This window comes from Homarus americanus, unplaced genomic scaffold (genome assembly GCF_018991925.1).
Source record: "Homarus americanus isolate GMGI-L3 unplaced genomic scaffold, GMGI_Hamer_2.0 scaffold56333, whole genome shotgun sequence".
NCBI classification, from domain to species: domain Eukaryota; kingdom Metazoa; phylum Arthropoda; class Malacostraca; order Decapoda; family Nephropidae; genus Homarus; species Homarus americanus.
In genome coordinates, this window is record NW_024734940.1 from 11,729,128 (window position 1) to 11,754,830 (window position 25,703).

General features: G+C 46.4%; 1 protein-coding gene across 2 annotated transcripts in view; it reads left to right on the top strand.

The window, feature by feature from the left end:
- Positions 1-25,703, top strand: part of LOC121870661 (sodium- and chloride-dependent glycine transporter 1-like) — an 85,770-nt gene that overhangs the window by 33,383 nt on the left and 26,684 nt on the right. The window contains exon 1 of one of the 2 annotated variants that reach the window (XM_042372547.1): positions 13,186-13,577. The exons of the other annotated variant lie outside the window; for it this stretch is intronic. Within the exon in view, the coding sequence (XP_042228481.1) occupies positions 13,518-13,577 (60 nt within the window). The 5' untranslated portion in view covers positions 13,186-13,517. Of the gene's footprint in view, positions 1-13,185; positions 13,578-25,703 lie in introns of those variants that run through there. 2 annotated transcript variants of the gene reach the window in all.

The window sequence follows — 25,703 nt, forward strand, 5'->3', positions numbered from 1 at the left end:
GGACTCTGTCAGGTATAGCTGTGTGGGATTAATGTACTTCTTGTGGATTATTGTACAGTAAGACGTGGGATTCTAGAGATTATTGAACAGTTACGACCAGGGCCGGATTCAGGAGTGGGCAAAGTGGGCAGCTGCCCAGGGGCCTCCACAATCTGGAGGCCTCCACATGAGCGGTAGTAGCTGTATCAGGGCTGGTCGACATGAAACCACATGAATGACCAGTCATGTCTCACTTTTGTGTGTGTGTGTTGGGAATTTGTACACTATCAATAAATATGCAGTTAATTAAAAATTTCTCAATGTTCTAATTTCCTCAATATAACTGCATATGGCTTCAAAATTCTCCAAAGAAGTGTTCAAATTTCAAAATTTCCCCGGGGGGCTTACAGCGCCCCCCGGAACTCCCAAATGTTTAAGCTCGCTTCACTCGCCACCCCACCCTCTTGGGTAGTTATAATGAGGGGGGTCTCCACAAAGAGGCTGCCCATGGGCCTCCACAGGTCTAGATCCGGCACTGGTTACGACATAAGGGTCTCTAAGCTCCTCTGAATTACTGAACACTTACTACAAAATTACCGAACTTCTTGTTAATTATTGAACAGTTACGACGTGAAATCTAGAAATTATTGAACAGTTACGACACGAAATTGCTGAACATTTCTTGGACATTAAACTTAACTCCTATATTAACGTTAGATTCATGCCACGTAACCTGCTTGGGGGTGGTGGTGGTGGTGGTGGCGTGTTGGGTGTAGCTAAACAGAGTTGCTTTTCCTTGTTTGTAATTTCTTTTGGTCGAGGGTGTAAATTGACCTTGTCCTCTGTGTTCCAAGGCCTTTAGTTACTGACCAACAAAAGTTCCATCAATAAAATTAAATAAATCGTTTTCTTATATTTGACTTGTGAAAAAAGATGAATGCTGTTTTTTCTGCAGGAAACATATAAGTTGTTTAGTGGTGTTAGTGGTGCTAAGGTGACGCCACACATGTCCTGAGGGAGGGGGGGGTGTTATTGGTGTGTTATATACAGTATTGGTGTTAGTGGTACCTTTTTTTTTTATTAGGCATCCCCCTACATCCTTGTGTAAGGTGAAGCGCAGAAGCGTTTACAGCGCCGGACAGGGAAGCATGCTAAGTTCATGCTTGCCTTATGTCTCACGAGTTAAGGGCGTAGAAGCCTTTTGGGTTGTGAGAATGTTGGTGCAGTACCTGGCCAATGTCACAGTTCACACAGCTGCGTCTTATTATCAGTCAACGTCTCTTAACCACGCACTGTGTTGTGAAATCTTGTACACAATATACTGATCGTGCGTCTCAGTGGCTCTTGCATCATGTTCAAAAGCAAGATATTGGGGCACTTTATTTCATACTCTCGTGTTATATTTCTCGTTCGTTTCTGCCTAGAGTTGTAAGAACAAATGTATTACTTTTCAGTATACTGTCACAATGTCATGAGTTTCCCGTCGCCTGGGAGTTCCCGCCAATTTCGAGACAATAGTGTGAAGGCCTTAGGCCTGTTTTTGACCAATGAGAAAGCCTATGAGGCGTGACGTCATGAAAGTTGTGGCGTCCCGTGTGGGCTGACGCAGTTTGAAAAGCAGAATCTGTGTTGGAATTTTGTGTAGGGAGGTGTGGGACGTCTGTGGTGGCGACATGGCAGGTATTTTGGTGTAGTATTCTATTTGATAAATCCTTAAGTTCCCATTTGTTGTGAGATACATGGTCCCCGAGGAGCATAGGTTTATTGTTTTAAAGTGTAACAGTTAAACCCTAACATAAAGTATTCAATAAATACAGTAACCGTTAATAAGAGTCCTAATTCATCCCCCCCTTATTGAGAAAGAGTGATGTGTTATATATGTCTTGGTATTATGTAGTAATACGGTGAGTCCTATATACAATAACTATCCCATATTTCTCCTCTGTTTAAGTTGTTGTATGTTAGCCCCACTGACCAGCTTCCCCGTGTCGCCCCTGGCTGTTGGGTGTGGGAGGGCCAACTGTAAGTTTCAAAAGGAGGCTAGATAGATTCATGGATGATAGAGAGTGGTAGTAACTTTCGACAGGAGCTGCCATGCACAGGCCAACCGGCCTATTGCAGACTCCTTATGTTCTTATCACCAGCCGACCGCAACCATTAACAATTGCCTCCCTCACTCCCTCCACCTGAATTGAATTAAATTAAATTGAAACGGTTTTTTAGCCACAAAAACACAGATACAGAGTGGACAATAATAATATTAACATGGCTGAGCCAGTTGAGAACCTGAGCTCTCTTTGAGGCACCTGATATATACTATTCATTTATCTGAAGGAAGTATTATGTAACATTTAATAACATCTGGAATAGTACAATAGCATGGTGGTTGGTCACGTGGGCAAACATACAGTACACAGCTCATTACAGCTAATGGTGACTTGATAATTAGGCTGCATTATGTCGCTTGTGTGAGGTGGAGAGTTGAGGGTTACTCGTGTCTGTAACTGGGATAGTGAGGTGTACATTGTGGGTTAGGTTAGGTGAGGTGAGGTTAGAAGTGTGTGCCTTTAGAACTGACTGTCTGTAGTAGTGTCAGTAGAAGTGTCTGTCTGCAGAAGGAACACTTGATGAGGAAGAGAGCGTGAGGGCGCCGCTGGGGTCTCGTAGAAGGACGATGTCTCTGGACCTCCTCTAAGGGTGTAGTGAGGGAGGAGTCAGTGGGTACTGAAGGCCAGATTATACCGGTTATATCCAGTCACTACCAAGCCTCTCTGTCTGTCTGTGTGTATGGGTCCTGTGTGGGGGGGGTCCTGGGTGGGTGGGGGTCCTGGGTGGGGGGTGGAGCGTCTGTGTGGGGGGGTCCTGGGTGGGGGGTCTGTGTGTGTGGGTGGATCCCTGGGTGGGGCGTCTGTGTGTGTGGGGATAGTGCAAACATCACGGTTGGGTCGTCGTGAGAGGCTGTACACTTGCACAACTCTTGCCTACCTCGGGTCTCTTCGTCCTTCTCTTTATTGATATTGAAACAGTTTATTTAGCCAGACAAACACAGATACAGAGTGGACAATAATAACATGGCTGAACTGTCTTAGTGGCACCTGATATATACTATACATTTATCTCAAGGAAGTATTATGTAACATTTACTATCATCTGGAGTAGTACAGGGAACATAGTGTTAGTGTTACCACGATTATCACTTCTCATTTATTTGTTTACATTTATATTATAAGTATAAACATACTTTACAGTAGAGTTATATACTGTACAGTAATCATATTGGTAAGGGAGGCTATGGGAACAGTCTGGATAACGGGTTTACGTCAAATATATAATTATTTCATGGTAATTTCTCTCTACGTGACAATGTATGGTATAAGGTTTTGATGGTAAGGTAAATGTTACAAAAATATTGACACTTAGACAATAGTGTGTACATATATGTATATGTACTGTCAATGAATATGATGCAACTCTTTGTGTACGAACCTCTGTCCTGCATGGCAGTGAACAGTGACATTACCCATATGAATCTGACCTCTATACATTTATAGCTGTTAATGAATATGATGCATCTCTTTGTGTATGAACCTCTGTCCTGCGTGGCAGTGAGAAGTGATACCACCCTCAGTGTCAAGACCTGACTGAATTACTCAGAATAGGCAAACTGTACTACAAGCTTTGCCAATAAATTTGTTAAAAAACTAAAGACAATAGATATTTTTTATGAGATGATTTAAAGGAAGGGAGCGTAGTCTTTGCTGGGATGGGTGGAGGTAAGTTGGTCCACACCGTGATATTTTATGGGGGGTGGTCTTGATAGGTCTTCCTCCTCTTCTCCTTCTCCCTCTTCTTCTTCCTCCTCTCGTAGTTCTTTTTCCTCCTCTTCTTCTTCTTTCTCTTCCTCCTCTTCTTCCTGTCCTCCTATTTTTCCTCCTGTGTCGTAGTTCTCCTCCTCCTCCTCCTCCTCCTCACCTGTCATAACCTTAGGCCTATTCAACACAGCATTATTCGTGTGTGTGTGTGTGTGTGTGTGTGTGTGTGTGTGTGTGTGTCCGGAGTCACACACATATGGGGGTCGAGGCATCAGCTGTAGTGCATGTCATCAACAGCAGCCCGTGTACTTGGTGAAGGACTCGGTCACATACTGTTAACAAGTGTATTATAATGGACTATAATACCTGCTTAATGTATACACTTTTGTGGAAACTCAATCATGCATTATTATATACCCATGTTCAAGATCTTCTGTTGTATATTATGTGTTTGGTTAGGTTAGGTGTCAGGGTGACCTTCACATTGACCCACTGACCAGACAACACACACACACGGTTGGTATTAAAATGTTTACTCCTCAACCTCTCCACCGTGACGACCTCCTGACATCGATTTATTATTTACAAACTTTATATATAAATTAGATATTATTAACACCAACAAACATTCATTAAATTATAATATTGATAATTATTTAAGCCGGATGCGCCATGATAGTCACTACGAGACCAATACATTATATATATTCCCAACAAGTTATAGTAATGATTATAACTTATGTTTTATACCATCTGAACTCATATTATAGTTTGTAAAGGTTAAAACTATATCACTGTAACCTGTACCACCTGTAACTGACTTGAGTTACAGGTGTGAAGATGAGTGTAGAGGTGTGTGGATGAGTGTAGAGGTGTGTGGATGAGTGTAGAGGTGTGTGGATGAGTGTAGAGGTGTGTGGATGAGTGTAGAGGTGTGTGGATGAGTGTAGAGGTGTGTGGATGAGTGTAGAGGTGTGTGGATGAGTGTAGAGGTGTGTAGATGAGTGTAGAGGTGTGTGGATGAGTGTGGGGTGTGTGGATGAGTGTGGGGTGTGTGGATGAGTGTGGGGTGTGTGGATGAGTGTGGGGTGTGTGGTGTGGGGTGTGTGGATGTGTAGGGGTGTGTGGATGAGTGTGTGTGGATGAGTGTGGATGAGTGTGGGGGTGTGTGGATGAGTGTAGAGGTGTGTGGATGAGTGTAGAGGTGTGTGGATGAGTGTAGAGGTGTGTGGATGAGTGTAGAGGTGTGTGGATGAGTGTAGAGGTGTGTGGATGAGTGTAGAGGTGTGTAGATGAGTGTAAAGGTGTGTAGAGGTGCATTAAGGTGTGTAGAGATGTGTAGAGGTGTTAATATCTCACCTGGAGGAGCTACTGGGTCACATTCCTCGCCGCTGTTCTCATCCTTCTCTGGGAACTTGAGGTTGTTGGTGGGAATTATCGAGGTACCGGGAACTACTGAGTGACCTGGGAGATGGGAGTTACCAGGAATGTGTGAGTTACCTGGTGATGGAGTGGCGTTGGTGGTCTTATAGTTGTAGCTCTTCCTCCTCTTCTGTCTCTTCCTCCTCTTCTTCCTCTTCCTCCTCTTCCTCCTTCCTCCTTCTTCCTTCCTCCTTCCTTCCTTCCTCTTCCTCCCCTTCTTCCTCCTTCCTTCCTCCCTCTTCTTCCTTCCTCCCTCTCTTCCTCTTCCTCCTCTTCCCTCTTCCCTCCCTCTTCTTCCTTCCTCCTCTTCTTCCTCTTCCTCCTTCCTCTTCCTCCTCTTCTTCCTCTCCTTCTTCCCTCTTCCTCTTCCTTTCCTCCTCTTCTTCCTTCCTTCCTCTTCTTCCTCTCCTCCTTCCTCTCTTCTTCCTTTCTTCCTCCTCTTCTTCCCTTCCTCTTCCTCTCTCTCCCTTCCTGAACAACCCCTCCTCCATCCCTCCCTCCCCCTTCCAATCTCTCCCTCCCCCCACCCTCCTCTCTACCCTCCCTCCCACACCACCTGCCCCTCCTCCCACACCACTCGTCCTCTCCCCACCCCCTCGCCCCCACACCCCCCCCCCACACCCCCCCCCCCACACCCCCTCTCCCCACACCCCCTCTCCCCACACCCACTGCCCTCCACACCACACCCCCTCTCCCACACCACCTGCCCTCCACACCACTCGGCCCCCTCCACACCACCTGCCCTCCACACCACTGCCCTCCCACACCACTGCCCCCCCTCCCACACCACTGCCCCCCACACCACTCCGCCCTCTCCACACCACTCTGCCCTCTCCACACCATCCCTGCCCCCTCTCCACACCACTGCCCCTCTCCACACCACTGCCCTCCCACACCACTGCCCTCCCACACCACTGCCTCCACACCACCTGCCCTCTCCACACCACACCCCCCTCTCCCCACACACCACTGCCCTCTCCACACCACTGCCCCCTCCACACCACCTGCCCTCCACACCACTCGCCTCCCCACACCACTGCCCCCCCCTCCCACACCACTGTTCCCTCTCTCCCCACCCTCGCCCCCACACCCCCCTCTCTCCCCACACCCCCCTCTCCACACCACTCGCCCCCTCTCCACACCACTCGCCCCCTCTCCACACCACTCGCCCCCCACCCAGCTAAAATAAACACGGCCTTGGGGCACCAACGCCAAAATGCAGATTCACCGCTGGATAAAAGCACAGCCGCTCTTGACCTCCATCTCGACCTATTTTCACCTTTACTGCTGTTGGTAATAAAGGTGATATTAATGAACGATAGTAAAGCCCGGAATAATGATGTAGAGCAAGGTATTTTTACCCTTATAATACCTGTATATAAAGACGAATTTTAAGTCAATATAATTATGGCTTTTCGTATCGTATTTTGACCTTTATTGTTGTAGGTAATAAGGGTGATATTAATTAAGGATATAAAGGTAGTATTTTATGACAGGATATTTTGACCTGTATAGGAGGAGGTTATAAAGTTGAGTTTTGTGTAAGAGAGAAGTAGGTGTGGGCATGAGAGAGAGAAGTAGGTGTGGGCGTGAGAGAGAGAAGTAGGTGTGGGCGTGAGAGAGAGAAGTAGGTGTGGGCGTGAGAAAGAGAGAGAGAGAGAGAGAGACAGGTGTTGTCCTGAGTAGCAAGACTCACCTGTAAACACCGCTGTCTCACACTTCAGGTTATTATTACTACAGTTAACAGTCATAATGCACCATATATTGACTGTTTCACTGACTGACTAACTGACTGACTGACTGACTGACTGCTTGGCTGACTGACTGACTGCTTGGCTGACTGACTGACTGACTGCTTGGCTGCTTGGCTGACTGACTGACTGACTGCAAGGCTGACTGACTGACTGACTGACTGCAAGGCTGACTGACTGACTGCAAGGCTGACTGACTGACTGACTGACTGCTTGGCTTACTAACTGACTGACTGACTGTGTGACTGTTTCGATGTGAGACTAACTGACTAATCGTGTGACTGACTGACTTTGACTGTGTGACTGACTGACTTTGACTGAATTTGAGTGTCTGTAGCAATGATTGTTTGACTGAATTGGACTCTCCCTCTCTCTGTCTCTCTCTCTCTCTCTCTCCAACACACCCACCCTCCCTGTTAACTCTTGGACCCCATAAGTGACCTCTGGCGGCCACAAGAGGTCCCCATTGAGATACGGTGATAAGGAAAGTTTCTCAATAACATCATAAAGAAAAAGTGTCCAGTATATACCTGTTAATTCTGGGTAGATAGGTGAGTGTGTGTTGGGTCCACTGAGAGAGAGAGAGAGAGAGAGAGTGTGTGTGTGTGCTTTTGTGTGTGTTAAAAGAAAATGATAGTAGGGTGTGTGTTGGAAAATAAGACAGACAGACAGACAGAGACAGACAGACAGAGACAGACAGACAAAGTGTTTTCATAGGCAGGAGTCCCACCCACCTGTCATTAAGAGCGACTCACCTGTACTCTCCCGCTCACTCAAGGAGGCTGTACGGACGGATGATGTAGGATTGGATTAAGGGTTTTAGGGTTGGATTAGGGGTGATGAATACAATTAGTACTAACCTAACCTAACCACACACATACACACACACACACACACACACACACACACACAAATTATCCTTACATTACACAACAGCACACTTAAAGACTTGGGCCTATGAGTATTCGAAATTCCCAAAACATTACGATGGGTTAGGGTTACCTGTAGTGTAGTTAGGCCACCTGTTGTACACCTGAGCTCTTACGTCAAGATTATGGTGAGGTGTTTATGGTGTGGCGTGAGGGATCTCTCTCTCTCTCTCTCTCTCTCTCTCTCTCTCTCTCTCTCTGTATAATTATTGATATCTAGTGAATAACGTAACTTAAAGTCTTCTTCTTCTTCTTCTTCTCCTCAACGGTGAAACATTATGACCTCTACAATATTGGTGTGTGAAGGAAACCATAGAGTTACATGATGGGATTACAAGACGGTGTGTGTGTGTGTGTGTGTGTGTGTGTGTGTGTGTGTGTGTGTTCACTTTCCGTTCCTTTTACTTCCTCATATGAAAGGTTTTGTTCAACGACCTCCGCCCCCCTTCATATCACTTTCTTCCCATGTCACTGCCCCCACCCCTATGTCACTTCCCTCTCTCTCTCTCTCCCTGCCCCCCCTCACCCACGTCACTGCCCCCCCCCACGTCACCCCCCTCACCCCACGTCACTGCCCCCCCTCACCCACGTCACTGGCAACTCACTGTATAAAGTCAATCCTCCCTGTTGTATACAGTGAGGCACTAAACTGTATAAAAGATAAGCTGATAAGGAAACAATAGTGAAATATTCCTCCCAGGAGCAGACCCACCCTCGTTAGGTTAGGTTAGGTTAGGTTAGGTTAGGTTAGGTTAGGTTAGGGTAGGGTAGGTTAGGTTAGGGTAGGTTAGGTTAGGTTAGGTTAGGTTAGGTTAGGTTAGGTTAGGGTAGGTTAGGGTAGAATCCAGTGAGAGTCGGTTTAGTAAGACAAAAAATATATAAGAATGTGTCTAATCTCGGCAGGCCTGAACCGCTGCCAGACTTTTGTGTAAATGGGCCACTGATTCTCTCTTGGTAAACTAAACACAATTTTGAGGAATTCCTGTCGAGGAGGCTAAGGTCTTGTTGTCGTGTCTTAGGTAACTTCAAAGTCATCTTGTCCTTGTTCTCATTCGTTGAAGATAACTTGACCACTGGAGTACGATGAATTAACTACTGGAGTACGATAACAATCACTGGCGTACAATGACTAAAGTAAGAGTACATTATACCCATTGGATAACGTTGTCTTATTCGGGGGGTAAAGTTATCATACTCAGGGGCTAAAGTCATCGTACGCAGGGGTAAAGTCATCGTACGCAGGGGTAAAGTCATCGTACGCAGGGGTAAAGTCATCGTACGCAGGGGCTAAAGTCATCGTACCCAGGGGCTAAAGTCATCGTACGCAGGGGTAAAGTCATCGTACGCAGGGGCTAAAGTCATCGTACCCAGGGGTAAAGTCATCGTACGCAGGGGTAAAGTCATCGTACGCAGGGGCTAAAGTCATCGTACCCAGGGGTAAAGTCATCGTACGCAGGGGTAAAGTCATCGTACGCAGGGGTAAAGTCATCGTACGCAGGGGCTAAAGTCATCGTACCCAGGGGCTAAAGTCATCGTACGCAGGGGTAAAGTCATCGTACGCAGGGGCTAAAGTCATCGTACCCAGGGGCTAAAGTCATCGTACGCAGGGGTAAAGTCATCGTACGCAGGGGCTAAAGTCATCGTACCCAGGGGTAAAGTCATCGTACGCAGGGGTAAAGTCATCGTACTAAAGGGGATGGACACATGTTTCCAGCCTAATACATAAGAGTTAAGTATCTGTGTGTGGCTTCACTGGATGTCCCGAGTTGACAGCCAGGGAAATGATATTAATCTTAAATGGACAAAAATAATATTGACGCTACATACAGGAAAGATGGTTAGGTATTTATGAAGATCTTTGGAGTAAATTAATACAAATTATAAAAGTATAAAAGGTGTTACCGCAAGCGGTACATAATTATGATAACATATAAACAAACTCCCTTCACACCCTCCACCCTCCTCCTGGGCCTCTCATCTCAACACTCTACAGTACACACGGGCAGGCACACGGGCAGGCACGCCTCCTGGGCCTCTCATTTTCAACACTCTACAGTACACACGGGCAGGCACACGGGCAGGCACGCCTCCTGGCCTCTCATCTCAACACTCTACAGTACACACGGGCAGGCACACGGGCAGGCACACGGGCAGGCACGCCCAATAAACATGACATGAGTTACAGCCTAACATAACGTTTGTTTATATGTCATCATAATTATGTACCGCTTGCGGTAACAAAAGGCTTTAATCTAACCAAACTAAGGAGAATCTAACCAAATTCAAGACACCCTATATAACTTCGTGGTCGAGCGAATACAGCGCTCGCCTCGTGTCCCATGAGTCAGTGGTTCGATCCACCGGGCACTCCAAGTTCACCCAGCTGTAAATGGGTACAAGACCTAACTTTACAATTTGGGGAAGTGGAGGCGGGTGGAGTGCAGTACCGGCCTTGTGTACACACTATCATGCCTATGGGACCCACCTGAACCTAACCTAACCTCATTTCACAGGGTAGTAGAGAGAACTGGAGCGGTATCACCTGACTGGCATAGTTGTGGATCTCTCATTTTAGTGTGAGGGATTAGACCTGAAGCTTCACCTGTTGTTATCCTAATATTATTAACTCTGCCACACATAACTAGCTCTTGATATCTCCAACCTCACCGTAAATTAAGATCAAAATTAAGTCAGCAGGGAGATGTTTTAGAGTATTGGAACGCTGAAACGTAAACACTGCGGACGAGAGATTAGCAAACTTGGCGAATTTCCTCAACCAAAATAAAAACACGTTGAGGAAATCGCTGTTGAACGTCATAATTCAGCGGTTACTATCCCTGAGTCAAGATACTTTACGTGTACCGTTGATATCATAGTGAACCAAAATACCTCGGTAAGCAGGTTGGCCCGTGTATGTGTGTGTGTGTGTGTGTGCGCATGTGGTGGGTGGGTGTGTGTGTGGGAAGGGGTTACCAATATCCGGGACTTGACATGATGTGGCTGGCAGACGTGTTGCGAAAGGTGGGGAGGAGGGAAACCTATAGTATACAGTGCCAGACCTACTATCGCTCTCCCCCTGTACCTCCTGCTTCTCTCCTTTATTCATCTATTTATCATATTGTTTCCTTCTATGTTACCACACTTCTTATTCTTCCTTCTTATACCTTCTCATTCTCTCCCTCGTTTTCTCTTCTCTTCTGCTCTCTCTCTCTCTCTCTCTCTCTCTCTCTCTCTCTCTCTCTCTCTCTCTCTCTCTCTCTCCTTGGCTCTATTCCATCCCCCAGTTAATTTTTTATGTCAATTATCCACCACGTTTTATGCCCCCAGTATTTCATCCTTACCATTACTCCCCACGTTTATCACTCTTCTTCTCTCTCCCCCACCTCCTTCTCTTTCTTCTTCTCTCTCTCCCACTTCCTTCTCCTTCTCCTTTCTTACCTCCACATCCTCATTCTCTCTCCAATCTCTTCCTCCTCCTTCTTTGGTCCTCCTTGAGATGATCCCTCCTTAGGTCCTCCTTGAGATGATCCCTCCTTAGGTCCTCCTTGAGATGATCCCCCTTAGGTCCTCCTTGAGATGATCCCCCCTTAGGTCCTCCTTGAGATGATCCCCCCTTAGGTCCTCCTTGAGATGATCTTACCTTAGGTCCTCCTTGAGATGATCTTACCTTAGGTCCTCCTTGAGATGATCCCCCTTAGGTCTTCTCTGGTCACTCCGTCAGTTGGCTTCCTGTTACCTTCAGGTCTCCCTTTTCATAATGTCGCTCAGGTGGCCCTCTCCTAAAGGCCATCTCAGGTGGCCCTACCATAAAGGCCCTCCCAGGTGACCCTACCATAAAGGCCTTCTCAGGTGGCCCTCTCATAAGGACCCTCTTAGGTGGCCTTCTCATAACGGCCCTCTCATAAGGACCCTCTTAGATGGCCTTCTCATAACGGCCCTCTCATAAGGGCCCTCTTAGATGGCCTTCTCATAACGGCCCTCTCATAACGGCCCTCTCAGATGGCCTTCTCATAACGGCCCTCTCATAAGGACCCTCTTAGATGGCCTTCTCATAACGGCCCTCTCATAAGGGCCCTCTTAGATGGCCTTCTCATAACGGCCCTCTCATAAGGGCCCTCTTAGATGGCCTTCTCATAACGGCCCTCTCATAAGGACCCTCTTAGATGGCCTTCTTATAACGGCCCTCTCATAAGGGCCCTCTTAGATGGCCTTCTCATAACGGCCCTCTCATAAGGGCCCTCTTAGATGGCCTTCTCCCAACGGCCCTCTCATAAGGACCCTCTCAGATGGCCTTCCATAACGGCTCTCTCATAAGGACCCTCTTAGATGGCCTTCTCACCAATAGCCCTCTCATGGACCCTCTTAGTTGGCCTTCTACAACCCCTCTCATAAGGACCCTCTTAGATGGCCTTCTCATAACGGCCCTCTCATAAGGGCCCTCTTAGATGGCCTTCTCATAACGGCTCTCTCATAAGGGCCGTCTTAGATGGCCTTCTCATAACGGCCCTCTCATAAGGGCCCTCTTAGATGGCCTTCTCATAACGGCCCTCTCATAAGGGCCCTCTTAGATGGCCTTCTCATAACGGCCCTCTCATAAGGACCCTCTTAGATGGCCTTCTCATAACGGCTCTCTCATAAGGGCCCTCTTAGATGGCCTTTTCATAATGGCTCTCTCATAATTATGAGCGTTATGGAGCTCTTCTGTGAATCCGACGGTGTCTTGTCCCCAGAATTTTCCTAAAGGAGCTGCTCTCTCTCTCTCTCTCTCTCCTAACATTCTTAAGGGCTTCTCTCTTCTTGTCTGTGCTAAAATTTTCACGTTTTTCATGCCATTGTTCGTTCTAAATTATCTCTCCTTCCTGTTAATTCATCTATTTTATTTACTGTTTTATCCTCTCGTATTCATCCCGACTGTCACTTGTTTTGTCTTGTGGTCTCTCGCCGTCACCTTCAGTATATAATGATAAAAATTGGTATTAATGTAGTTTTTCCCTTCAAGTTTAGTTTGGTGTGTGAGTGATACACCTCAGCCATCTTACGCTCTGGTCGGCAAATGGCGAGTTTTTCCCCCTCGTATTTCTCATCTCCGTTATACGTTTTCGTTTCCCCACTCCTCATTGTTTCCCAGGTCTTCCCCCATCAGCAGAAGCCGAACATGAGAGAGAGAGAGAGAGAAAAGGTGAAGAGCAGCAGCCAGAAGAGTGGGAGAGAAGGAGGGGGGAGGGAAAGATTGGAGGGAGGGGGGGAGCGCTAGTGATCGAAGTAGGAGGGAGTGCTGGGGTCTGGGTGACTGCCTGACGAGTCAGGCTCAGTCGAGAATCAGCGCGCGAACGAGGAAGAGCTCACATCTAGCTGCTCCCTGCTGACGCCACGCTACTCGACACAACACTGAAACACTCCTCTAGGATATATAAACTCTCAAGTGCCTCCCTGTCTACTGCTTAGTGAATCACTTAGTACAACGTTTACTCACATCACCACGCCACGCCACCCAAGTTTGATAATCAGAGAGGTTTGTCACGCGTGGAGCCCGCAGTAAGTACTGACTTGGGCCGACCTCATTTCTCTACAAATCGCTCACAAAGAATCAGTAACACGGCGACTCTTGCGGGAAACTGGCAACAATGGCGGAGAAAAGTAAATTCAATATCACCTTCGACGACCGAGATCTGGAGGACCAGCAGGTGAGTCAGTGGGACTTGTTGCTCGGATCCTGCTGTAGGATGCTCCCAGGGGGGGTCCTACCAGGGTCCTACCGTGAATATTGTTCCTGTAGCTTTAGCTCTAGAATAACTTTTTGTCACTTAACATAAAAAAAACGTTCTAAATACAACGTGAACATTTTTACGTTATTATTGAACGTTTTTAGAGTTCATCCTGACATCTTTATTAACGAGTAATAATCACCTTACCATATCCATAGTAAATCAATTATCTGAACCGTTTTCATTGAAGACTTAATACGAGTCAGAGAAAATGTTTTAAGAGTTAACCCAAGTGGACGGTAAAATGTGTAGTGTAGAGCAGTGAACGACGCCCTCGCTATCACTTAACAGGAAATGTGGCGGCCGCTGGGTCGAGAAAACTGGATTGTGTTATCCCAGAAACGATAACGACACAAGCCAGAGATATGAAGGTTTTGGTAGACAGAAACAAAATGATAAAGAACAGGAAGTTGGAGATAAGGTCGCGAGTGTTAGAGACCCAACCGGCTGTCTGGTGTAGCCGCTCCCCTGCCTGGCCTCGCCCCTGTAATTTTAGCTTATTTTCCTCCGTCACGGAAGGCGTGTGAGCTCCACGGAGGGGGTGTGGGAGGGCGTGTGAGCTCAGGGGAGTAGCTGAGGGAGGGCGTGTGAGCTCAGGGGAGAAGCTGAGGGAGGGCGTGTGAGCTCAGGGGAGTAGCTGAGGGAGGGCGTGTGAGCTCAGGGGAGAAGCTGAGGGAGGGCGTGTGAGCTCAGGGGAGAAGCTGAGGGAGGGCGTGTGAGCTCAGGGGAGAAGCTGAGGGAGGGCGTGTGAGCTCCCAGTAAGGGTTTAGGGGCAGGGCGCACCAGGACCCACCACCACCTCACAAACGTTACAAAAACATTATTATCTTCAAGACAAAACACTCCACTACGGCAAGGTCCTCAGCCACTAGGGTCAACACCGCCTCCACGGATCACAAATAAAAAAGAAAAGAATTTATTATATTAAGTTGTTTTCGGTATTTTCGACGGTCATGCTAAATACCGAAAACAACCAAAATTACTGAAAAGGGTTGAGAATTACACAAACACGTCTAAGTAAATGTAATAAAATATTTCCTTCTTTAATAAACAGAAAAGTACTTGAAAAAAATAGTAATTGCATAAAAAGTTAGTGAAGTGACTGAAAGATAAATAATTTGTCATGTAAATAAGAGTTAAGTCTTTTTGGGTATTTAATATGACACCTGCCAGCCACAGCACATAACACACACACTCCCACACTCATTATTACCACGACACACACACACAGGCACATGCGCGCTCACACACACACACACACACACACACACACTCATTATTACCACGACACACACACACAGGCACATGCGCGCTCACACACACACACACACACACACTCATACATTACCACGACACACACACACAGGCATATGGCAGCCGACACACACACACACCATTATTACTACGACACACACACACAGGCATGCATACCACACACACACACACACACATGCGCGCACACACACACACACACCATAGAATTCGCTGAACAAGTCACAGCAACACTTAAAATGAAAATATCAACAAAGAAATAATACTTGTTTATGTAACCATTACTGCAGTTATGTGTTTGTTGTCGTTGTTTTACTGCCAAACAAGCGCTCATTATTACTCGTATAACAAGTGTCTGAGAGCTAGCATAACGCTTGAGGGAAGACTCAGCAGTTTGTGTGAGTGTGAGTAAGCGAGTATGTGTACGTCATGACACGCCAGCAGGGGCCAATGATGCAGCACTCTCACTACCAGCGCCACTAGAGAGCCTCAGGAGCCACAGTGACAAAATACTGTACACCAACCAGCACGTGTCCCCCCAACACTGTGTCCAGCCACTTATAAGCAACTGTTCACTCACTCTATGTTCTTGGAGAGAGAGAGAGAGAGAGAGAGGGAGGGAGAGAGAGAGAGAGAGAGAGAGAGATGGATGGATTGCTGTATTTATTCAGTAAAATCATCATATATAAGCTATAGTGATTCAGCGTATATAGCCAGTACAGGTATACAGTATGCATAGGCGGCGCAGGCATACAGTGGCGCATAGACGGCGCATGTGTACAGTATGCATAGGCGGCGCAGGTATATACAGGTATAGACGGCGCATGTGTACAGTATGGCAGACGGCGCAGGTATTGTGCATGCATAGACGGCGCATGTGTACAGTATGCATAGACGGCGCAGGTATACAGTATGCATAGACGGCGCAGGTATACAGTATGCATAGACGCAGGTATACAGTATGCATAGGCGGCGCAGGTATACAGTATGCATAGACGGCGCAGGTATTAGTATGCATAGACGGCGCAGGTATACAGTATATAGGTGGGTGCGAGGTGATGGTACAGTGTATGCATAGACGGCGCATGTGTACAGTATGCACAGTGGCAGGTATACAGCATGCATAGACGGCGCATGTGTACAGTATGCATAGGCGGCGCAGGTATACAGTATGCATAGACGGCGACGTGTACAGTATGCATAGACGGCGCAGGTATACAGTATGCATAGACGGCGCAGGTATAGTAGTATGCATAGGCGGCGCAGGTATACAGTATGCATAGGCGGCGCAGGTATACAGTATGCATAGATTTTGCGCATGTGTACAGTATGCATAGGCGCGCAGGTATACAGTATGCATAGACGGCGCATGTGTACAGTATAGATTTGGCAGGTATATTATATGCATGGACAGCGCATGTGTACAGTATGTACAGGCGGCGCAGGTATACAGTATGCATAGACGGCGCATGTGTAATAGTATGCATAGACGGCGCAGGTATACAGTATGCATAGACGGCGCATGTGTACAGTATGCATAGACGGCGCAGGTATACAGTATGCATAGACGGCGCATGTGTACAGTATGCATAGACGGCGCAGGTATACAGTATGCATTGACGGCGCAGGTATACAGTATGCATAGACGGCGCATGTATACAGGGAAAATACGTTGTTTAATGTATTAAAATACTGATTGTGTAAGAGTGTGTTGGGATTGTGTAAGAGTGTGTTGGGATTGTGTAAGAGTGTGTTGGGATTGTGTAAGAGTGTGTTGGGATTGTGTAAGTGTGTTGGGATTGTGTAAGAGCAAAAGCTGGACTGTGTAAGAGTGTAAGTTGTCATTGTGTAAGAGTGTGTTGTGATAGTGTAAGAGTGTTGGATTAAAGAGCGTGTTGTCATTGTGTAAGAGTGTTGTGATAGTGTAAGAGTGTGTTGGGATTGTGTAAGAGTGTGTTGTCATTGTGTAGGAGTGTAAGCAGATTGTGTAAGAGTGTGTTGTGATTGTGTAAGAGTGTTTTAGATTGTGTAAGAGTGTGTTGGGATTGTGCAAGTGTGTGTTTGGATTGTGTAAGAGTGTGCTGGGATTGTGCAAGAGTGTGTTGGGATTGTGTAAGAGTGTGTCGGGATTGTGTTGGTATTGTGTAAGAGTGTGTTGGGATTGTGTGTAAGAGTGTTGGGATTGTGCAAGAGTGTAAGCACGGGATTGTGTTGGTATTGTGTAAGAGTGTGTTGGGATTTGTGCAAGAGTATGTTGGGATTCTGCAAGAGTGCGTCGGGATTGTGTTGGTATTGTATAAGAGTGTGTTGGGATTGTGTATGAGTGTGTCGGGATTGTGTTGGGATTGTGTGCGAGTGTAAGTACTGTGTAAGAGTGTGTCGGGATTGTGTTGGGATTTCAAAGAGTGTGTTGGGATTGTAAGTGATGTGTCGATTGTGTTGGGATTGTGTAAGAGTGTGTCGGGATTGTGTAAGAGTGTGTCGGGATTGTGTGTTGATTGTGTAAGAGTGTGTTGGGATTGTGTAAGAGTGTGTCGGGATTGTGTTGGGATTGTGTAAGAGTGTGTTGGGATTGTGTAAGAGTGTGTTGTGATTTTCGTGTAAGAGTGCCGGGATTGTGTAAGAGTGTGTTGGGATTGTGTAAGAGTGTCGGATTGTGTTGGGATTGTGTAATAGTGTGTTGGGATTGTGTAAGAGTGTGTCGGGATTGTGTTGGGATTGTGTCGGGATTGTGTTGGGATTGTGTAAGAGTGTGTTGGGATTGTGTAAGAGTGTCGGGATTGTGTTGGGATTGTGTAAGAGTGTGTTGGGATTGTGTAAGAGTGTGTTGATAGTATAAATTACTGTAGTAGCGTCAACACACTGGTTGTACGTTAAATCCTTCTGGCACCGACACCACACCAGGAAGGTGGGTGGTGTGTGTTATGGGTGGATATGTATGATGGGTGTAGCTGGGTGGGTGGGTGGACGTGTGGGCGTGGTTGGAATGTTCTCATGTTTACACAGTAGTGGCGGCAGTATTAGTAGACTAAGGAAGGATTAGTCTAAGCGGGAGTTTGGGAGGGTCGCTAGCTACTGTACTGTGACTCCTCCTCTGGAACCACGCCTAAGATAACTCAAGATAACTAACATTATTGTCTTATATTTTAACATTAACATCTAAAGTATGTCGGTATTAACATTAACTCGTAAAGTTTTGTCGGTATTGTGTTTTTAAATCATTAACTGAAAGGTGATATATGGAGATAAGTTATTTAAAATTGTTTTAAATATACCGTCTATATTTACGTAGGTTGTAAATTACTTCAAATTATGTTAAATATTCAGGCTATATTAACTCAAAATCGCATTAACTAGACAAACTATAAATTACTTAAAATCACGTTAAATATACAGGCTATGTTCGCTTTAAATCCCTATATACAGGTCACAAACAGCACCGGCCATTGTTTACACAGACCCCACGAGCCTAAATCATTTATGAAATTCTCGCGGGAAGAAAGTTCTCTCACTTCATTTCTCGGTAAAGGAAAGTTTTCTCCAGACAATTTCCTCCCGGATAATTTCACACTGTTAAAATTGAATGGGCAGGAACCAACCAGTTAATGTTTATGTCATTTTTATGTCAAATCTGTTATTGTGTGTGTGTGTGTGTGTGTGTGTGTGTGTGTGTGTGTGTGTGTGTGTGTGTGTGTGTGTGTGTGTGTGTGTGTGTGTGTGTGTGTGTGTGTGTGTGTGTGTGTGTGAGTGTGTGTGTGTGTGTGTGTGTGTGTGTGTGTGTGTGTGTGTGTGTGTGTGTGTGTGTGTGTGTGTGTGTGTGTGTGTGTGTGTGTGTGTGTGTGTGTGTGTGTGTGTGTCTGTGTGTTGTGTGAGTGTGTGTGTGTGTGTTGTGTGAGTGTGTGTGTGTGTGTGTGTGTGTGTGTGTGTGTGTGTGTGTGTGTGTATTAGGTTTCGTTAGACTAGACATTTGTTAATTTGGGATTAAATTAAGTTATTTGACGTTAATTTAATTTGTGTTGATATTAATTAATGATAATAGGTTTACTTTTAATACAGTAAATGAGGTTAACTACAATTAGGTCAGGTCAGGTCAAGTTAGGTCAGGTCACCACTACCCAACATGACAGATCTTACAGCATTAGTAGGGAAGGTGAGGTAAAGTAAGGAGAGGTGAGGTAAAGTAAGGTGAGGTGAGGTAAAGTAAGGTGAGGTGAGGTAAAGTAAAGAGAGGTGAGGTAAAGTAAAGAGAGGTGAGGTAAAGTAAAGAGAGGTGAGGTAAAGTACGGAGAGGTGAGGTAAAGTAAGGAGAAGTGAGGTAAAGTAAGGAGAGGTGACGAGAGGTGAGGTAAAGTAAAGAGAGGTGAGGTAAAGTAGGAGAGGTGAGGTAAAGTAAGGAGAGGTGACGAGAGGTGAGGTAAAGTAAATTGAGGTGAGGTAAAAGTAAGGAGAGGTGAGGTAAGTAAGGAGAGGTGACGAGAGGTGAGGTAAAGTACGGAGAGGTGAGGTAAAGTAAGGAGAGGTGAGGTAAAGTAAGGAGAGGTGACGAGAGGTGAGGTAGAAAAGAGAGGTGAGGTAAAGTAAGGAGAGGTGAGGTAAAGTAAGGAGAAGAGAGGTGAGGTAAAATGGGAGAGGTGAGGTAAAGTAAGGAGAGGTGAGGTAAAGTAAGGAGAGGTGAGGTAAAGTAAGGAGAGGTGAGGTAAAGTAAGGAGGGGGTGGAGGTAAAGTAAGGAGAGGTGAGGTAAAGTAAGGAGAAGTGAGGTAAAGTAAAGAGAGGTGAGGTAAGGTACGGAGAGGTGAGGTAAAGTAAGGAGAGGTGACGAGAGGTGAGGTAAAGTAAAGAGAGGTGAGGTAAAGTAAGGAGAAGTGAGGTAAAGTAAAGAGAGGTGAGGTAAGGTGAGGATCGACGGAATAAGTGGTGGTCGTAATGCTTGTTGAAATAAGTAAGACATTCACTTGATTCGTGCCTGTCTGACCCCTTGCCTCGCTCTCCTCGGCCTCCTCTCCTCGGCCTCGCTCTCCTCGGCCTCGCTCTCCTCGGCCTCCTCTCCTCGGCCTCCTCTCCTCGGCCTCCTCTCCTCGGCCTCCTCTCCTCGGCCTCCCCTCTCGTCGCCTCTCGTGGCCTCTTCCCACATTCGTCCCTGTCCATTCTTCCTTCTTTTACACACACACACACACGACACACACGCACACACACACACACACACACACACACACACACACACACACACACACACACACACACATTGACTCTATGTTTCTTATGTTTTTGTATTGAAAGATTTTGTCAGTCAAGTGATCCATCGAGAGTCAAGACCCAGGGGTACAGTGAGGGAGGAGTCAAGACCCCAGGGGTACAGTGAGGGGAGGAGTCAAGACCCCAGTGAGGGACAAGACCCCAGGGGTACAGTGAGGGAGGAGAGTCAAGACCCCAGGGTACAGTGAGGGGAGAGAGTCAAGACCCCAGGGGTACAGTGAGGGAGAGTCAAGACCCAGGGGTACAGTGAGGGGAGGAGTCAAGACCCCAGGGTACAGTGAGAGGAGAGTCAAGACCCCAGGGTACAGTGAGGGAGGGAGAGTCAAGACCCCAGGGGTACAGTGAGGGAGGAGTCAAGACCCCAGGGGTGCAGTGAGGGAGGAGTCAAGACCCCAGGGGTACAGTGAGGAGGAGAGTCAAGACCCCAGGGGTACAGTGAGGGGAGGAGAGTCAAGACCCCAGGGGTACAGTGAGGGAGGAGTCAAGACCCCAGGGGTACAGTGAGGGAGGAGAGTCCCCAGGGGTACAGTGAGGGGAGGAGAGTCAAGACCCCAGGGGTACAGTGAGGAGGAGAGTCAAGACCCCAGGGGTACAGTGAGGAGAGTCAAGACCCCAGGGGTACAGTGAGGGGAGAGTCAAGACCCCAGGGGTACAGTGAGGGAGGAGAGTCAAGACCCCAGGGGTACAGTGAGGAGGAGAGTCAAGACCCCAGGGGGTACAGTGAGGACAAGACCCCAGGAGGTCAAGACCCCAGGGGTACAGTGAGGGGAGTCAAGACCCCCAGGGGTACAGTGAGGGAAGTCAAGACCCCAGGGTACAGTGAGGGAGGAGAGTCAAGACCCCCCAGGGGTACAGTGAGGAGAGAGGACAGAGTCAAGACCCCAGGGGTACAGTGAGGGAGAGAGTCAGACCCCAGGGGTACAGTGAGGGGAGAGTCAAGACCCCAGGGGTACAGTGAGGGGAGAGAAGTCAAGACCCCAGGGTACAGTGAGGAGAGACCCCAGGGGTACAGTGAGGGAGGTCAAGACCCCAGGGGGTACAGTGAGGGGAGGAGAGTTCAAGACCCCAGGGGTACAGTGAGGGGAGGAGAGTCAAGACCCCAGGGGTACAGTGAGGGGCGGAGAGTCAAGACCCCAGGGGTACAGTGAGGGGCGGAGAGTCAAGACCCTCATAGCGAGAGAGAAGATAAAGATACAGGAAAAGAGAGAGAGAAGGAGGGAGGGAAAATGTGATAAAGAGAGATAAAGAGAAACAGAGATACAAACCGGGGATATTAGTTACTATACATACATACATACATACATACATACATACATACATACATACATACATACATGACACAAGACGGGGTAGTTTTGTTAGTAACGGGAAACAGCGACTCCGTGAACACCGTTTATCTCAGACAACAGTGATGGCTGCCTGTTGCCTCCTGTCTTGTCTGCGGCCTCCTGTCTTGTCTGCGGCCTCCTGTCTTGCATGTTATGTACTGTGTTACATTAGATGAGTTACATTACTTTAGATTAGGTTTGGTTAAGCTTGGTTAGGTTAGGTTAGGATGGACTCAATCATCCTTTATCTAGTTTTTATATTGATGGAGTTAAACACGAGATTAAAACACAGAGATAATTATACAGGTTTATATTATCAGGATTATAGACGATTATATACAGTACAGTGTGTCTCAGAAAGAGTTATAGACAGATTATTACAGATTTTTGTGGAGATCGTGTGGAATACTGTTAAACCTCCATATAACGGACTTCTCTTTCCGTATAATTCGTTAAGTAGAGGTTTCATATATAACGGACCCACGATATAACGGATCTTCTTCTCTTTATAACCCGTTAAAAATGTGTGCTTATTTTGACACCCCCTGTATATATTATGACGTCATCCATCACGTGACCAGGGTTAAGTGACGCATGTCTGCAGAAGGAGAGTTGAAGTGTCCCCCTAGCTGATGGTGTGGCTGATAATGGTTGTGGGTCTCACCTAACCTCTTGTTACTTCATAGTAGGGATAATGATGATGGTGGGTGTTCAGCCACACCACCATCCACGGTACCACCCTCTCTAATGTTGCCCACCTTCAGTATCTCGGCTCCCACCTGTCCACCACCGCGGACATTGATGAAGAGATTCAGCATCGGATCAGATGTGCATCTCAAGCCATTGGCAGACTCCGTACCCGTGTCTTCAGCTGTAGGGAGCTAAAATTATCTACAAAGCTGCACGTACTGTATATCGAACAGTGGTCCTCCCCACCCTGCTACATGGCAGTGAGACATGGGTCACATACAGGAAGCACCTCAAGGCACTTGGAAACTTTCACCAACGTAATCTACGTTCCGTCCTTCTAGTTCACTGGGAAGACAAGAGAACAAATGCCAGTATTCTCGTTGACACCAACTGTAGGAGCATCGAGGCTACCATTATCCATGAACAACTACACTGGACTGGTCATGTTACCCCCGTGGACGACAGTAGACTGCCAGTCACTACACTGGACTGGTCATGTTACCCCCGTGGACGACAGTAGACTGCCAGTCACTACACTGGACTGGTCATGTTACCCCCGTGGACGACAGTAGACTGCCAGTCACTACACTGGACTGGTCATGTTACCCCGTGGACGACAGTAGACTAGACTGCCAGTCACTACACTGGACTGGTCATGTTACCCCCGTGGACGACAGTAGACTGCCAGTACACTGGACTGGTCAGTGGACGACAGTGACTGCCAGTCACTACACTGGACTGGTCATGTTACCCCCGTGGACGACAGTAGACTGCCAGTCACTACACTGGACTGGTCATGTTACCCCCGTGGACGACAGTAGACTGCCAGTCACTACACTGGACTGGTCATGTTACCCCCGTGGACGACAGTAGACTGCCAGTCACTACACTGGACTGGTCATGTTACCCCCGTGGACGACAGTAGACTGCCAGTCACCTAACGAACAGTAAACGTAACGCTGTCGGGCAACTGAAAAGGTAATAAGGATAGTCTTAAGACAAACCTGGGAGACGATTACTCCACACTTTCGAGTTAGCCCGACTGCATACCCAGGCAGACATGCGCCAACACCGGAAGGACGCTGCCGCCGCCCCTCCCGCACTATATGTAACCCTCCATACCTGCAACAAATGTGAACGACCCTGCCAGTCCCGTATCGGCCTCTCGTGTCACCTCAGAGCTCACCAACGAAGGTGACATCCTTGTTAACTCATATCATTGTACCATAGCTGGATGATCGTCATACTCGATTCCGAGTGACAGCAAAGTAGTAGCAGTAGAAGTAGGCGAATCAAGCGAGGGAAGAAGTGTCTCAATGGGTCAGTCAGGAGACGCACTCATAGAGCTTCCTGACTCAACTAACTAGGCACCACAGTGGTATTGGTCTTATAAGTGAGTGATGTCTTGGTGTGTTGATGTCTTGGTGTCTTGATGTCTTGGTCTCTTGATGTCTCCCCATAACCCAGCTGTACAACTGGTGAGTTTGGGTGACCTTGTGGGGCCCCTGATGTATTTCTTAGTCTCTTGAATATAATAGTTTACCAGAATTATCCCACAAGATAATAACACTGCCACTTACACACCAGCCAAGACCGACAGCTGCACGGACACCCTCAACACGGACACCCTCAACACGGACACCCTCAACACGGACACCCTCAACACGGACACCCTCAACACGGACACCCTCAACACGGACACCCTCAACACGGACACTGACGAGAATAACAGCTGTGTAAAAACCTATTTGGTTCACGCTGAGACCACAGCCCTCTCCACATATAAACCCTGCAGGAGTACGGGAGACTTGGGTAAGGCCGGAGACATTCACATTACACTCGGACTAAACCTTTACTTAATAACAGTTAAGGTAGATAATATATGTTAAATGAATCTGTATCTTAATTTATCTCGTAAATAGTGTTGAGTGTAGTTCTGATAGTGTCTGTAATTTCTGTTATTTTCCGATGATATGTTGCTTTTTAGTTTAAATTAAATGGTTAGTTGAGTTCTTTTTTCTTTGTTTACGAGGAATAATACATACTAGTAAATAGTGGTAGGTTGTTTAATAGTCAACAAGAATAGACCTTTATAGATACGACTTGATTTATGTAAACATTGTTTGTGTTCTTATCTTGGTCAACACGGCAGTATTGTCTAGAATAAATATTTTAAACGTGTTTTCTTGTCATGAGTTTTATTCTGTACCAAGACTTAGTTGTATATCTGAGCTTCAACAAGTAAGGTCTTTGGTAGGTTGAAACTAGGCAACAGATATTAAACATTACAGAAAATACAGTTGTTCTGCTTGTCATGTTACATATTTTGTAAGTTATGTTGTTATTACTGACTGTTTTTGAGTTTATTGTGTTGGAAAATGTGTTGTATCGACGGTGTTGCGGCAGATAGCTGGAGTTGTGGTGGCCGGCCTCAGGTGCCAGCCAAGCTCCTCGCTAACTAAATTAAAGTTGTTTCTGTGGCCTCTTCCTCTTATATATCTTTCTTTTATCACGTGAAGTAGCTTGGGTCTTATTGTTTCTTTCCGTTGTGTTATTAGGTACTGCCACATTTGTCTTCTTTATTGGGAAACTGATTTTATTGTATTTGGAGAGAAAATATAATTACTCTAGTCTTTTTTATTCATTCTGTTATCTGGAATTGTTAATTATTAATCCCATTTTCTCATTACGAAAGTTGTATACTGGAGGACATGTCTAGATGCCAGTGAACCTTCCCCCAGTAACCCCTCTCCGTGTGCTGGCGTCTGTGCTCGCATTCCTCCGCCTTCACTAATGCCGTCTTCAATGAATGTCTCCAAAACAAACTCACTTCTAGAACATATATCTTGTTTTTCTTTGTTTTATATTATTTGTTTAATGGTATTTTGTTATTAGTTTTCATTTGGTGTTCACATCAAGTCTTTGGCATGTATAGTAACTCTTAATTCAACATGTTACTAAAAATCCTCAGTATAAGCCAGAATTTGTTTCACATACAACGCCACCCTTAAGACAAATATTTAATTATATATTCTGGCACGGCTTTGACCACGTAACCTTGAGCTATATATTTTTTCACTGTTTTATGTTCAGTTGGTAGTTATTTGTGACAATTATCTTGGCCATTATAGTACCGTTCGCGGCTAAGATCACTGTTTGCCAGGAAATTTGGTTGAGAAAGAGACGAATGATCGATATATATATTCCGAACCATTGTTAATAAGAAGAGAAACGTTGAATTTGTTATAGTGATTTGTGAGTTAGAATGTGGTCGTTTGTGTATCTGTATTAATTACTGTTGACTGTATGTGTGTGTATGATGGTGTATTTAATGAGTGTGTGTGTGTGTGTGTGTGTGTGTGTGTGTGTGTGTGTGTGTGATGGTGGTAACAACGAACTCAGTGACAGAAGAGCGCCTTGGTGGGGGCGTGACGTCCTGCATGGGTCTGCTGGCAACGAGACATCTCACCTAACCAATAGAGCACTGAGGACCCGAGATGA